Here is a 15,760-nt window from a genome sequence, read left to right on the forward strand (position 1 = left end):
AAAACAGTTCTAACGAAGTATAATTGATGTTAAAGAAGTGCACATGTTTAACGTGTATGGTTGATCAATTTGGATGTATGTGTACACCTGGGAGACTAATTACCACAGTAACATAGTGAACGTATTCATCACCTCCCAAGTTTCCTGATGCTCCTTTGTCATTCCTCCCTCCCCACACCTCAGTCCCCAGGGAACCACTGATCTGCTTTCTGTCACTAAACATGAGTTTGAATCCAAAGGGAATCATCTGGAATATAGGGTTTTTGCCTGACTTCTTTCACTCAGCATAATTATTTTGAGCCCTTGATGGGCATTTGGGTTGTTTCCAGTTTGGGGCTGTAACAGATTGTGCTTTTGTATTGCCTGTAGTCTTCGATGAGCTTTGAGACCCATTATCTTATTGATCTTAGGGGGTGGGGGTATGGCACCATTCTCCACATTTGACAGGAGAGGAAACAAGTGCAGATGCTTACCCAAGGTCACACAGCAAGGTCAGGTCAGAGCTCCGGGTTTCCAATCTGAGACCACTCTGCCCTCCTGTCCCTCTAGTTCAGGAAGCACAGTGTAGGAAAGGCAATTTTTGTGCAGCGGTTAAGAGCACAGACTGTGGAATCTGATTCCCCAGGTTTATGTCTCAGCTGACTAGGGGACAAAGAGCGACCCTTTTCAGCTCTCCTCATTGATTTATTGACTTTCTTCATCAATAACTAAGGGTAGTAATAGAAGCCTACCATGTATAGTTAGTTTGAGGAGGAAATGAGTGAATACGTGTAACGTCTGAGTGTTTTCCAGGAGGAGGGTTCTCTGTTGTTACTACTCGTTCATGAAGTAATTATTGAGCCCTACTCTTTCCTCTCACTGGGGCTGCATGCCCCTTATGCTCCAGAATCCAGCACTCCTGCAGAGACTTCTAGGGAGGGAGGGAACAGCCTTCAGGCTTTGTCCCTGTGGAGAGCAGGGAGGCAAATGGGGAGTGCCAAGGATCCAGAGTAAAGGGAGGTGAGGTCCCAGTGCTCAGGGGATGGGGTGGACATGGGGTGGGGGGAACGGAGAGACGGCTCAGCCCCATGGGTTTGAGGCCAGCTCTGAGTGACCCCAGCCATCCTGAGCCTGCCAAGGTCTGCGCTTCCAGAACCAAAGGGCATTGCCTGCAAAACGCAAGCTCCCCCTCCACCCATCACAGGATTTGCTAGGATGATGTAGTTATAATTACCCGGCCCAGGAGCTATTATTAGAAAGCAAATACAGCTTTAATTGTCATGCTTAATAGAGGCTGAAAAATGGGAGGACCGAGTGGCTGCAGACGGGTTGGGGCAGTGAGAGTTTTCTTCGGTTCTGGCCCTCCCATTCCAGAGGCATCCTGAGGTGGTGTTGGCATGTGGTGCCCATGGCAACTCTCAGTTACTGGGGGGGGGGGGGTTGCCAGGCGTTTGGGGATCCTCCTCAGACTTCTCCTTCCTCAGTGCTTTTAAGCACCTGGTACCGCTTCACGGCTGGACGTCAGGCAGGGGCAGGGAAGAGTTGCTGCCCACCTTCGGGGCCCGGGTTAGGGGGCAGGAAGGCCTCTGTGGAGAAATGCTTAACCCACAGCAGGAAACGAATATTTTTTGAGCACCAGGCAAAATGATAACACCGTTTGTGGGAGTATTATTTCTATTTTATAGATGAAGAGACTAATCTCAGAGAGTTTAAATAACGTACCCACGGTCACACAGTGTACGTAAAAGAGCTAGATCTTTCGGACTCTAAATTCCATTTTCTCTCCACTATACTGTGGCTTCCAAGCCTTTTTGGGGGGCGGGGGGGCAGTGGAAGTCGTCATTCCAGAAATCTCACCCAGAACCCCTCACATGGCCGCTGTGCCACTTGGGTCGAAAGGGCCCACAGCTCAGGCCCTGCTTTACGCTCTGTGGGGGCTTCTGAGGCAGTGGCGCCCCTTCTTGGGGACCCAGGACATGGGCTGGAAGGCCTCTTGGAAAACCTGGAGGATGCTGGAGGCCTTACCGGGGCCCTGCCATGAAACCCCAAGGTTTCTTTGCTGGGACCACCCACTGGCCCCTCCTGCAGGGTCTGGGGCAGGATAGAGGGAGCGGCTCGGATCACAGGCCTGTGTCTGCTCCGTGTGGCCTCCGGGTGGTGCGTCTCCTTTCCCAGTGGCCTTTATCTTGTCTTGTGTGGACATCTCCCTACAGAGCAGGCTGGGGAGAACTGTTCTGTGGGAACAGAGGACCAAGGCAGGCCTTGCTTACGGCTCCTCTGCTGCGGCCCTGTGAGTGAGTGGAGGGGCCAGCCAGCCACCCACAGGCAGAGCAGGGCCCACTTTTCGGTCCTTTGCCGTGGGGGTGGGAGGAAGGTGAGGGGGGCAAGGGCACAGCCTCTTTCTGGGCAGCGGGCCCAAGAGAGGCCCCCTCCCTTCTGGGGGCTGCTGTGGGCAGGGCAGCGAGCTGCGTGGCAGTTAGAGAAAACTGGCTGAGGAGGCTGCCAAAACCAGGCCCAGACCACAGAGGAGCAATCAGTCAAAGCAGGCCTTGGGCAGGCTTCCCGGGCTCCCGCCTCCATCCAGGCTGGCCGCTGCACACTGATAAGTGGCTCTTTTGAAATGAAAAAAAAAGTTGTAATTACAAGTCTAAGCGGCCACTCAATGGCAGGGTCTCTGTCCCACAGGACACGGCAGGAGGAAAGTGAAGGAAGCCCAGGCATGTGGTCCCACGCAGCGCCTTGATGGAGCCCTGGGCGGTCTCCCTCTCTGCCAGAAGTGGCCACAGTCCCCCTGGAGGGCGGCCCCCTGCCCTGGGCCCCCCTCCACCCGCTGCAGCCCCCCGGCCCCCCACAGGGCCACGGGCGCTAAGCAGGTGGGCAGCAGACCAGCCAAGTGCGGGCGCGCACACACCAGCCCCCCAGCCTGAGAGCAGGAACCGCTGGCCCCGTTCCCGCAGTTCCCCAAGGGGTCCTGCTTCTCACGGCCCTGATGCCCTGCTCTTCTGCTGACAGTTCCGACTCCCCCCAGCTTCCCACAGGTTCTTACTGGAGTCTGGTCTGTGCCCTCTCAGACCTGCGCTCTTTCCACTCTGCCGACCATGGCTTCAGGAGGAGAACGGTGACCCCAAACACCTTGGCGAAGGCTGGAGCAGCCGCCGTGCCTTCGAAGATGCATCTTCTGGGCTGTGACACCGTCACTTCTCTCGCCATCAGGCCACCGTTTCCTTTCCTCAAAATCAGAAGGCAGCCCAGAATCCTGTGACTTCTATTTAGCAAATCCCATAAGTAAAATGCTATCGCTGGGTGGTTCAGATGTAAACACTGGACGATGGGAAGATGTTTATGATTCACGATTACATGAAAAAGAGAGGAGAAAGAACTATACTTAGGGTACAATGAAAACTGCCCCCTAACCGAAAAAAAGCCCTACATAGAGATAGTATGGAAGAAAATGTTTTGATTGGAATGACTCTAAGTGATTTTTCCTCACTTTTGTGTATTTTTAAAGTTTTCTTTAATGAGTATAATTCTAAAACAAACAAAAATGACAGCATCCTTCCCGAGTCCTGGCCCTAACAGCTACAGAGAGGGGTACAGCGTGGAGAAACGAAACGCTTCCTCCTCATTTCCTTAGAAGCAGGCTGACAACAGAAGGGTCCGGGCCCCATTCCCAGGAACAGCTGCAGAGCAGAGAATTGTGAAGCATTCCCTCACAACCACCTGGGAATGGAGTCGGCCCTGTTCTCAGGCTTGTTTTGCAGATGAGGAAACTAGGCTTGGAGAAGCTCCATAACCAGCCAGAGTCAACAGCAAGCGAGGGATGGAGCTCAGTGCTCCCATTTCCACCCGCCAGCTGGCAGGACCACAGGGGCCTCATGTGATCTTCCTAAGTCCTGCCTGTCCATCCCCCATCCTCCTGCAGGGGTGGAGTTCGTGGTGCCCAGGACTGGGTTTTACTGCAAGCTGTGCGGGCTGTTCTACACGAGCGAGGAGATGGCGAAGATAAGCCACTGTCGCAGTGCTGTCCACTACAGGAACTTACAGGTAAGGGAGCCTTCCTTGCTCAGGACCGGGGGGCTCCCGGGTCGATGTCCTTCCACCACGTGGAGAACAGCTCTTTCCCCTGGCCCGTCTCCCCCAGGCTGCTGCTCCACGTGCTGGCGCCTTCCCTGTGCTCTCAGGACATCTGTCTCCCCTGGAGTACTTACAGCATTCTGTTGGGGGCGGGTTTTGGGGTATCTGCTTCTCCCCCTGGTCTGAGTAACTCGAGTTAGGGATCACCCGGCCCATGCTTAAGGCTGACCCCTTTTCACAAGACCTGGATATTCTAGATGCAGGCATTTCTCTGTTTCTGTTCCCCCATGCTGTTCCCCTGTTTGCTGCAATAAAAATCACCATTATGTTCTATTCAAATGTTCATCTGCCACTGCAACTATTTATCAGAGGCATGCTATGTACCAGATGCTGTTCTAGGTCTGGAGATAAAACAACAAAACCACATAGATATGCACGCGCGCGCGCACGCCTGGGTGGCTCAGTCAGTTAAGTGTCTGCCTTCAGCCCAGGTCGTGATCTCAGGGTCCTGGGATCGAGCCCTGCATCAGGCTCCCCGCTTGGCAGGGAGTCTGCTTCTCCCTCTGCTTCTTCCCCTGCTCCTGCTCTCTGTCTCCCTTTTTCTCAAATAAATAAAACTTAAAAAAATTATAAACACACACGCAAGCAAAAGACAAAAACCTCTGCCCTCTTGGACCTTCCATCCGAGTGTAGGAGATAAGCAATAAAATAAGTTTTATGGTATAGTAACAGGGGACATATAAAACATACTACTGTGTTTCATCCAGTCTGAGGTCCCAGCCATTATAAGACACACTACCACTTTTTGGATACCAATAGGAAAAAAATTGTTGTAAAGTAAATGGTGAGACTCCATCAGTTGTAAAATGCGTCTCAGTTTCAGAGATGTTAACATGTGGGGGAAGAAAACCTCATCTTAGAATCAATGAAAGACAGTAGTAAGTTCTGTAATATATACCTAACTGACATGCAGCATGTTGCAACTTCGGGTGTGGGGGGGATCTTCGGGACCTTAATAGAAAGCATGGTATATCAGATGCCCAGGGATAAGTATTCCAAGGCACCTTATGTTTTTACTACAAGGAGCCAGACTAGTTTTTTGGCACATACGGCCTCCTCACCTAGGGCAGACCCTCGTGGTGGCAGCATGTCCTAATGCCAGAGCAGACATTGCTGTTAAATTGTTAGAGTGGCTGATCGAGGATTTTTCAGCCAGAGGTGTGAAATAGAATCACCTGGACAGTGTTTTGAAAGTATATATATATATATATATATATACACACACACACACAGACACACACACACACATACTAGGTGAGCTAGTCAGTAGAATGGGGGGAGGTGATCCAGGAATACATAATTTGAGAAAGTTCTCCATATGATTCCAATGTGCATTCCTAGTTAAGAGACTCAGATATGGGCCAACTCTTGTTTTTTGTTGAGGATATTGAGGCCCAGAGAAGCTATGTGATTTGTCCAAGGCCATGCAGATGGTGAATTACCAGGCCCGGAAACAGATTGCCTGATTCTTAATCACTTGCCCTTTTTTATCCTGTTAAGCTGATCTTGCAAACCAAGACCCATAATGGCACGGCCTGTGTCACCATCTGCAAGGGATTGTCATTGGCTATGCCCGGACTCATGTCATTTAAGCCTCTTGATTTCCCTCTGTGAGCAGCCACTCTGTGACCAAGGAAGCTGTGGGGCCTGGGGCCCAAGTCCTGGCCTCTCCGGGGGGAGCGCAGTGAAGGCCTGACTTGACCAGACCAAGCATCCAGACTGGGCTCTACAGAACCAGCGGAGGGTGGCCGTCTACCCTGAAGACATCATCATCCCCCACCCCAACAAGATAAAACCTATAGAATGGCAGCATTCGAGATCATCTAGTCCTGATTTTCCCCAACTGTGGTCGTCATACCAGCTGGCATTTTTAAACATGCAGCTTCCTGGACCCACCCTACACCCGTTATTCATTCTCTCCAGGGCTGGGCCTGAAAATCCTCATTTAAAAAAATAGCAGGTTCTGATACCTCAGTGTGCGAGCTCTTGATCTCATGTGGTATTCTCAGCTGGATTGTGTAGTTCTCAAGGAGACCACGCAACTCAAGATCACTCAAGAAGTTAGGATGAGTCCAGACTTGTCAGGGCCTCTGATTCTAAATCCTGTATTTTTTTTTCCAGGACAGTGGACTACACTGTGTTCTGGGCCTATGGGCCAACTCCCCAGGCAGACTCACCTCCCCAGAGCAGGCCAGAGCCATTTCCGTGGTCCCCAGGCACGTCAGGGCCAGACATGGGCTAAGCCTTTCAGGCCCACCAACTGCAGTTCAGGTTTCTCTGGCACACCTGTTGGGGAGCTGGGGGCCTCCACCGCGGGCTTCTCAGATAAGGTTTCTGTCAGTGGCCTTGACAGAATGTCTCTTGTCCACACAGCCTCACGCACCCCACACTACCCCACGTTACATGTGTGAAAAGTGAAGAATGTTGGTTCACACCTAAGTCAGGCAACTTGTAAACTTAGCACCACCAGCAGGCCTTGAGGTGGGGGTGAGGGATTGCTCTTTGAGGAGGGGAGCAGGTGGAAGCAGCCTCCTTTCTCCCTGTGCAGCCTCTGCTGGGCCCCCACTGCTGGTCATAACCCGAAGAGAACCCATCCAGAGTGACCCAGAACAACGAGGGGAATCAGATAGGTCAGATAGGAAAACTAGATGCCTCCCGCTCCAGGTCCAGAGAGGAGTGAGCCCACATTTCCCTTCCTGGGCTGAGGTGGAGAACAAACCAGGCCCTCCCTCAGCAGCCTGGCCCGCAGGGACCCACGGTCGGTCTGCCGCTCTCCCCATCAGGCTCACCCACCTCTCAGAGCCAACCGGTTTCTTCTAGAGAGAGCAGGTCATCTTACAGGCATCACCTCATCTGACCCTCAGAATCACCCTGGGAGGAGGAAGGCACTGTTTCTCCCGTTTACCAGATTAGGAGTCAGAGGCAGAGAGAAGACGAGTACTTTCCCAGAGTCAGAAGGCCGATGCCCCTCATGATAAAGGACAACATTACGGGGTACTTATTCTGAGCCAGGCGCTGAGTGCTTACAGTACCTCCCTTGGACTTCACAGCCACCTTACAGTGGTAGTTCCTGTTGTTAACCACACTGCATAGATGGCAGGGATCCTGGGTGGCTTGCCTGCCGAGAGCTAGGATCTGCACCCGGGTCGTCTGGCAGCAGAGCCCACACATGTGACCACTTGCCCACTGACTCCTAATCCAGTGCTCTTTGCACTGCCCCCTGCTGCCTGGGCAATCAGTGGGGCCCGTTACGTCTCACTGCACGGAATCTAGAATCCCAGGGGCGGCCTGCCGTGTGGCCGGGGGCCGGTGGTGATGGCAGCGAGTGTCCGGGGCGGTATGAGGCAGCCCCCAGCTACAGAACAGGAATCCAGCGACAGACGTCTGGGCTCTCAGCCTGCCTTCTGCCCGCCAGGAAACAGGTGGTTACAAGAGGTGGCAGCCGGCTTTGGCAATCCGCGCAGGACAGTGCTGCTCTCCCCCCCCACCCCTAGGTCGGCCAGTCCGCCTGGCCTCTGGTCCCCCCTGCCTGTCACGCGCAGACATGCCCCTGGGCGCTGAGGCTCTTCTGGAAAACAAGTGGAGTCATTGTGAGCATTCAGTGAGTTTCTATAAGGAAAGAGAAGAGCGCTTGCACAGGATAAGGGCCTTGGAAGTGGTCCCGTTGTTGGGATCTGTGTTTTCGAGGCCAGCCCTGCGGTACTTGTAAACTAACAGAGAGAGAGGAGGGAGCTGAGCGTGGGTCCTGTAGCCCCAGAAGGACTGGGGAGGGCTGGGAGGGGGGTCCCACACCCTGGGAGACATGATGCGAGAAGGGGCCCAGGTACATCCTGCCCTCCCCTCCCCTCCCCTGTCCCGCCAGGTCACCACTGACCCTGTCCCTTCCCTTTGTCCCTCTCTCCCCACCGCAGAAGTACTTGTCCCAGCTGGCCGAGGAGGGCCTGAAGGAGACCGAGGGGGCCGGCAGCCCCAGGCCTGAGGAGGGCAGAGTCGTGCTGCACTTTGAGAGGAAGAAGCCTTGATGCTGCTGGAACCGAGGTGGGGCCTTCCTGACCTCGGTGACGGAAGCTAAAGCCAGAGAGGAAGGAAAGCCAGGCCAGCCGTGTTGCCTCGGCTCGTCCTCGGAGACTTGTGAAAATGCCCTTCAAGTGTCTCCTCAGTGAAGCTGTCACCTGATGTGTCCAGCAGCTGAGGGTCACCCTCTCTCCCCCCACCTCCCTGATTCTTGTTTCCTTCAATCTGCTTCTCTCTTCTTCCCCCTCCCTCCCTCTCTCTCACCTCCTGTGCCAAGGGTCATTTATTTTTCATAAAATCCAACTTCTCAGGGATTTTCACAGTGTTCAAATTCTTGATGGGACAGGACAGGTCAGGCCAAGGAAGAGCTCTCACGGAAACTCCCGGGTCAAGACCCACTTTGGGGGGCCTGGAGCGTTTTCTGTGCCTGGCGTCCTGAGCCGGGGGAGTTGTCGGGTCGTGCAGGCCTGGAGGGGGTGCCCCCTAGACCAGCAGTTGGCAGAAGCTGGGAGTTCCTCCAGCGGGACCATCTTTTTGAAAAGCCCCCGTTTCTAATAACTCTTTCAACCTCTCAGTTCCTCTAGAAGTCCACCAGATTCATGCCTTAACATAAAAGCAATGACTTTCACCGAGGAGGAAACGAGCTCTTCATTTTGGAAGCTCTATTAAGTCCTCCCCGCCCCCCAAACTTATTTCCATCCTCCGGATTTCAGGAGGTGCCAAGCTTTGTTCTGTCCTGGACAATGAATTTGGTATAGATTCACTTCAATTAAAAATGAAAACAGTAGTGTCTTCTCCCTTCCGCCAGAACAATAGTTGGTACGGGCTTGGGTCGAATGTTGGCTTCCCAGCCCCGTGTGGCACTGGCTCAAGAGACCCCAAAACAGGGCAATGGCATCTGTCCTCGACTCGCTCCTGGTGCCTGCGCTCTGGGCTCCAGCAGCCTCTCAGTGGGATGGTTTTTAAAATGGTCTCTCAGTGGAGAGAGAAACTAAGGGAAGAGCAAGGCTGCAGGAGTGAGGAGCAGCATTTGAGGATTGCCAGGAATTGGTAGGTGGGCAGGAGGTCGAGGGCATTTCAGAGGACCCCTGTGTGCACACCCGGGTGTTGAATGTCATGAAGAACAGAACTCTTCTTCCTGTAGCGTTTTCTGATACTGGAGGTGAGTGCCTTCAGGCCCCAGACTAGAGAGTCTGATGTTCCACTGGGAGCATTTGGGACAGAGGTGCTGGGGGGACATGAGGCTTGCTCACAGCCCCGAGGAAGACCTCAAGAAGGTCAGAGGGGAGCCTTGTGCTGTTTCCACAAGCTGAGCTACTTCCCTGGCTCAGCCCTGGGAAGATGGTTCCTGTGTTTCTATTCCTGACCGCAGATAGATAGACTAGGAAGGGATTGTTTGTTTTATATTATTTTTTGCATTTTTTATAGTAGATCAGATTTTTTTTGTGGTAGATATGTATACTGCACATTCTGCCCTCTGCACTAATGGCAGAAGAATAGAGAAATTATCTGAGTTCGACACTGACATTTTATCAGTGAATCTGAGGCACAGAGAAGGAAGAAATGTAGGACATAAAATGATCTTGTGTAAACCTCGGGCACATGGTTACTGGTGAGGAGACAGTTGCAGGGAACCTGCGAAAGAGAACAGAGAAGGCCAGCACTGGAGGCCAACCAGCCAGCCTGGGCTCGCGCCGTCAGGGGCTGGAGGAAGCGGGAAGCCTGACCGCGGTGTGAGGCCATCCGGGGGCCTCGGAAAGGTTGGTGTCTCAAAGAGAGTTCTAAAGGCTCTGAAGATGGCAGCTCAGCTCAAGCTGCCTCCACAGGTTTTTACCTGATGTTCTGGAGACCGGCCTCCCCCATTTCTGGGAAAACCTCTGGCCCTATTTGTCATTCTTCCCACTCAGGGGATGTCCAGGGCCAGCTCTCTGGGCACCTTCCTGGGAAGAGCCTATCACCTCCACCGGAGGCTGGAACTGAGCATTTTCAGAGAGGCTGGCAGTCTTTTCTTCCCGCAAAGTGAAAGCCGACCCCACCAGCCCGCCCCCCCCTCCCCCCCAGCACCGTTTCCATGGAAATCAGGATGGCTGTTCAAACAGCCTCATTCCCAAGTAATGGGATGGTTCCCTTGCTGATAGACTGAACTTCTCCATACTGGACAGCTGGTGAGAGCCCCTGGGAGGGATCGAGCAGAGGCTCTCTGCATCCAATCAGAGCCTTCACTTTAAAAATCATCTAAGATTCTGCATCTGTGTATATATTTGTATTTATTTGTATTTATTTTTATACAATCCCATTGGCATGGTCCTTCACCCACTCTATAATTTGCACTTTTTATTCCTACATGTGTCGTACACAAAGCAATATTACAGGCAACCAGGAAAATACGGACTTATTTTTTAAAGCTTTTCTTCAGTGTTTGTCAACGATTTCAAAATGTCTTCCCCAAGAGCTTGTTTAAGAGCATCTGCTACCGTGAGCAACAGATTCATTTGTACCCTGGGTTAAGGTAACAAAAGGCCTAGGTAATTTTCTTTTCATCATAAAACACCTAAAATAAAGTATATACAGGCAGTATTCCCAAAGAATTTGGTAGATTTGGTGTTGGTGTGAGGACAGCCATTACTGTCCCTTCCTTGGACAGTCTGAGGCTGTGATCTGTTAGATTGTACTCAAACTGGACCAGAGTTTGCTTTTTGAGCTTATGAGAAACAAACACTAGTTAATTTAAGTTTGAACTTGTAAAGTATTAGAATTTGTTGAGTGTCTTATAAATCGTCATCACTTTTCCTGATCTGTATAATTGACCGCAAGTGTTTGTTTTTACAAAAGGAAAAAAAAAAAAGGATTTTTAATAAAGAGAATTTGAAAGCTTGTGAGTAGCTGTCTGTCATGCAGGGGCCCCTCGACATTCGGCTGGGGGGAGCTCGCTGAACACAGAGGTTGGGACCTGGTCCCTCTCTGAATCTAGGAGGTCTCTAAAGGGTTGAACAGAGAAGACACAGCAGCTTCTCTCGGGAACTCTGGGGAATTGGGTGAGCCTCCCAAAGGGTGAGTCGGGGAAAGTGGAGAGCTGCTGTCCCTTTTGAAGTATCAGAAAAGTCTCTTGGCCTCTTATAAACCTGCTGCCCACTGCCCCGAGTCTTCTCCCGGGCTGAACCCCGTTGTCCGGCCCCAGGTCAGGTCGGGTCATTTCTGACCATTCCATCCGCTGTGAGGTGGTTGATGCCCAGCCCTGGCTCTCGTTAGCCCTGTGACTTCTTGAGTCCCGAGTCCTTGGGTGTCCAAGGGGATAATGGTGTACATCACCTCTGGGTTGTTTCAGGTTTAAGGTAATTGCTGGTGAAAACACTTGGTACGCTGTCTGGTACTGAACCTTGTTTGCTTTCGGACTCCGAAGCTCTTTCTCAACCATTTCTTCTAGCAAAACAAGGCCAGTCTCCTGAGCCTAGTTGGCCAGTCCTTTGAACATCCTGGAACCTTCCATGGGCCCTTCCCTCCTGTTGGCAGTGCTCCTGAGTCAACGGGGAGGGGCTGGGCAGTCTGGCCCTAGAGGGCAAAGTGAGTGGGGCCGCCTGTAATTAGCAGGGGCAGATTGTAGATCTGAGGAAAGTTCCTGTCGAGCCTGTTGCTGCTCCCCCACCCAACCCTCAGCCTATTGTGGCCATCCGGGCACTGAGCTCAGGCCTCCAGTTCCCACCAGGAGGGGTGGAGAAGCATCCTTCCCTGCCACTGCTGGCTGGGCCCCAGCTGGCCAAAGTAGTGAAGGGGCCTGGAACTTGTCCTCTGTGCCAAGTTCAGGATCCAGAATGCATGACCGTGTCCCCGGTCCCCAGGCCCTGCATGTCCCTCCAGGTGGCATAGCTCTGGGGGGCACCGTGCCCCTTGTATTCTGTCAGATGGCACTCCCCAGGGCTGTGCGGTGGAGATATCCTGTCAGGGGACCCCCTGAATTGCAGTCCCCCTGCCCTTGCCTGGGCGTTCCCATTTTCTCTCCAATATTCTTTAAGGCCCTAGAACCTGGATCTGAGCCAGTCTACCAAGCCAGAGCCCTGACATTCAGACCCACTCTCTGTGCTCACTCCTCTTCCCAAGGATCAATGGCAGACTGCCCCTGGTTCCACTCTGCCATGGCCTGGACATTGATACTGCTTCTCACCATTTAGATACTGACCTTGGCCCCCATTGGAACATCAGTGGCAACTGTTGACTGTCCATCAAGGCAGGGATGGGACATCTAGACTCGCCCCTTACACCCCTCCATTCTCCTTTCCCATTCCACAAAGGAGCCCGTCCCAACCGGATTTCCAAGCGTGTTGGAACAGGATGGACCCAGGGACCCTCAAGTCCTGGCCCTTCCCTTTGCAGGTGAGACAACTGAGGCCCAGAGAGGAGAAGTGACTTGTCCAAGGCAACACAGCTTATTGGTATAAGATCAAGACGAGAATCCCGATCTCCCGGGTAGTCCTGCTGGGTACACACACGGATAGAGGCTGTTTCAGTTAGATTACTTCGTGAATTTTCCAGGCCAATCCCTAGCTGGCCTTTGACCCTCAGTGAAGATTCAAGACAAATCACTGTTGGTTGGTTTGTTTTTATGTTTTGTGTGCATCCAAATCACCTGGGGAACTTGTTAGAAATACAGATTCCCGGCCCCTCCGTGGAGATTCTGTCTCAGCAGGTCCCGGGAAGCACGCAGGCGGGCACGGGGAGCGTGCAGGCCCCTGCACTTGAGCGAGCCTGGGGCTGATTCAGGGCAGGTGGAGTCCTCTGCTCACACTCCGAAGTTTTCGAACACTTCCCTAGAAGTCAACCAGGGACTTCCCCGGCAGCTCCTGGAATAGAAGGGGCATTTATTTTGCTGGGGGAAGGGCAGGCGAGAGTGAATGGAGACCATTCAAGGTAGAAGAGACTCGAGCGGGAGAGAGGCTTGAAGGAGGACCCTCACGGCATGGCAGATGGAGACGGCGGCAGCTGGTGGCGGCAGGGCGGTCCTCACACTGGGCTTGGGGCACGTGTCAGGACTTCTTCAGTTGGATTCATGCTGACTGTGCTTTGGCAAAAGTCCGTTTTCCAATGGTCTCTTTATCCTTCTTAATGGCTGAGAACACTGGTTATTAAGAAGACCCCCTGAGACCTGCGGATAGCCCTGGCCCCCCGTGCACAGTCATCAGGCCTTCTGGGGGACGGGAGTCCCACAGAACAGGGGCACCCGCCAGGGCCATGTCCCTGCCAGCGACGAACCCTGAGGCTCGCACACTCCTTCTCCCACCCTGTGAGCCGCCACCAATACCAATATTCTCCCCAGAGACTGCTGAGCAGCTCTACGTGCCACACTCAGTGTGTACTCTATGGGGACCTTGTCTCTTGGCCTCGTCAGTTATTCTCCCATTTCACAGATGGGGAAAATGAAGCTCAGGGACCCACAGAGGTTTGCTTGGGGTCAGAGACCAGGAAATAGCAGAGCTGGGATTCAAACCCAGGTCCATGTGACTCTCAAACCATGCTTTCTTTTTTTTTTTTTTTTTAAGATTTTATTTATTTATTTGACAGAGAGAGACACAGCGAGAGAGGGAACACAAGCAGTGGGAGTGGGAGAGGGAGAAGCAGGCTTCCCGCTGAGCAGGGAGCACGATGCGAGGAGCCTGGGATCACGACGCAAGGGGCCTGGGATCACGACCTGAGCCGAAGGCAGACGCTTAAGAACTGAGCCATCCAGGCGCCCCTCAAACCATGCTTTTAACCACCATTCTCTACTGGCTGTCTCAGGATGGGGGTCTTCTGTTCCTACATCTCGCTAAAGCCTCTAGACCAGGGCCACGAGGCACAACAGGGTAGGGATGATTCAAGGGCCCAATTTAGCTGTTCTCCCGTCTTATGACTGACACCTGGACTGCTAAATTCCTGAAACTGATCTCAACACCTGCGCTCCCTAGAAAGTAGCTGAAGGCAGGCCCCCACCCACTGTGGTGCAGAAAAACAGGCACCAAAGAAGCAGTTTCTTCCTGTCCTTAGGCTGCAGAGTTTGCCAGGGGAGCTGGATCTCGGGGTGAGGGCATAGCAAGGCCCAGGCGTGGGGACTGCCCCAGTTCCTCCTGCTTCAGCGAGGGGAGAAAAGCGCCCTGTTCTCTGTTTTCAGGTAATTTGGGGTACAAGGGTGTGATCAAAAGGGGATTTCCCACAGCCCCAGAATGTTGGCCAGACTTCACACTTTCAACCTCTCCTTCCTGAGTGAAACTTCATTGTTTATTTACCTACCACCTCCTTCCTACAAGGAGTTGAGATGATCTACAACACAGGCCATGTGTGACCAGAGTAAACCAAAAGAAAAAAAAAAGATTTGATTTATTTATTTGACAGAGAGAGACACAGAGAGGGAACACAAGCAGGGGGAGTGGGAGAGGGAGAAGAAGGCTTCCCGCTGCCCAGGGAGCCCGATGCGGGCCTCGATCCCAGGACCCTGGGATCATGACCTGAGCCGAAGGCAGACGCTTAACGACTGAGCCACCCAGGCACCCCCAAAAAGGTTTTTTTTTTTAAGTTGATTTTTTAGTAATCTCTACACACAATGTGGGGCTCAAACTCACGACCCAGAGATCGAGTCAGATGCTCTTCTGACTGAGCCAGCCAGGTGCCCCTAAACCAACAGAAATTTTACGTGAGGGCTGAGACAAGTTGAAGGTAGCAAGGATGGGAGCAGTAAGGGCTGATGGAGTGGTGGTGGATAAGCGTGAGATTTGACTGGGAGCCTCCTAGGAGCCAAGGCAAAAGGAGGAAGCAAGGTCCATTACTTGGCTTTCTCTTTGTTAGCAGAGAAAGAGTGTTGCAGCTTATCTGGGGAAATTGTTCTACTCGACTCAGTATTCTAGAATTCTCCTGTAGGACTGTCCATGATGTGGGCAGAGGCACTGAGAGGCTTGGAGAAAGTCCTTAGGTAGCTGGAGAACAGAGCAGTGGATGATTTCCGGTCTGTGTGAAGTGGTCCCTGATGTCAGGGTGACACCTCCCAGTGTCAAAAGACCTGATCTCTGTGCATTTCTGCCTAGCCCACTAGCCAGTGTGCTGGCTTGAATTTGTGGGTTTGGGGTTCGTTTTGTTTTGTTTTCAAACTTCTCCTGTTACTTAGCTGAGCTCCCAGGAGCCGAGTCCATAAGACAAGGCGGATGCTGCTGTCTCCCCAGCCACCCAACCGGCCTGCACACCCACCTGACGACAGAGCCCTCTGGGTGGGGATCCCGTTGGTCTGGGTTTTGGGAAACAACCTGTGGACATTTGCTCTTTGGGGTTCTCCCACGGGTTAACATGGCCAGGAGGAAACCCAGCCTGACTGGGAAGCTCTGACTCCCTCAGGCTGAGCCTGGGGCCACCTCAAACCTGTCCGATAAGGACCAGCCCTGAGGAGGATGGGTACCGGGGGCACCTCCTGTGGGTTTGCAAGGCAAGAAGGGAGAGAATTTTCCAGTTCAGGGGCAGGTCCCCGAAGCTGGGAATCCAAACCCCAATTCCCTGTGTCAGAGCCATGGTGAATTCACTCAGACTTGGGCAAATGTCTACCTCCTGGCACTTCGTCTGCCCCTCTGCACGTCTGCCCCGTGCCTGCTGCTTGCCTGAGCTGGATGGAGCCAAAGTGAGA

At 52.8% G+C, this 15,760-nt stretch overlaps 1 protein-coding gene across 1 annotated transcript in view; it reads left to right on the forward strand.

Moving 5' to 3' along the window:
* RBM20 (RNA binding motif protein 20) overlaps positions 1-10,180 on the forward strand; it is a 185,231-nt gene extending 175,051 nt beyond the window's left edge. The window contains exons 13-14 of the mRNA XM_035028843.1: positions 3,902-4,023; positions 8,025-10,180. Of these exons, the coding sequence (XP_034884734.1) occupies positions 3,902-4,023; positions 8,025-8,135 (233 nt within the window). The 3' untranslated portion in view covers positions 8,136-10,180. The remainder of the gene's footprint in view (positions 1-3,901; positions 4,024-8,024) is intronic.
* Positions 10,181-15,760: the final 5,580 nt, after the last annotated feature.

Source organism: Mirounga leonina, unplaced genomic scaffold (assembly GCF_011800145.1).
Source record: "Mirounga leonina isolate KUSES-001 unplaced genomic scaffold, KU_Mleo_1.0 Mir_114, whole genome shotgun sequence".
Taxonomy (NCBI): domain Eukaryota; kingdom Metazoa; phylum Chordata; class Mammalia; order Carnivora; family Phocidae; genus Mirounga; species Mirounga leonina.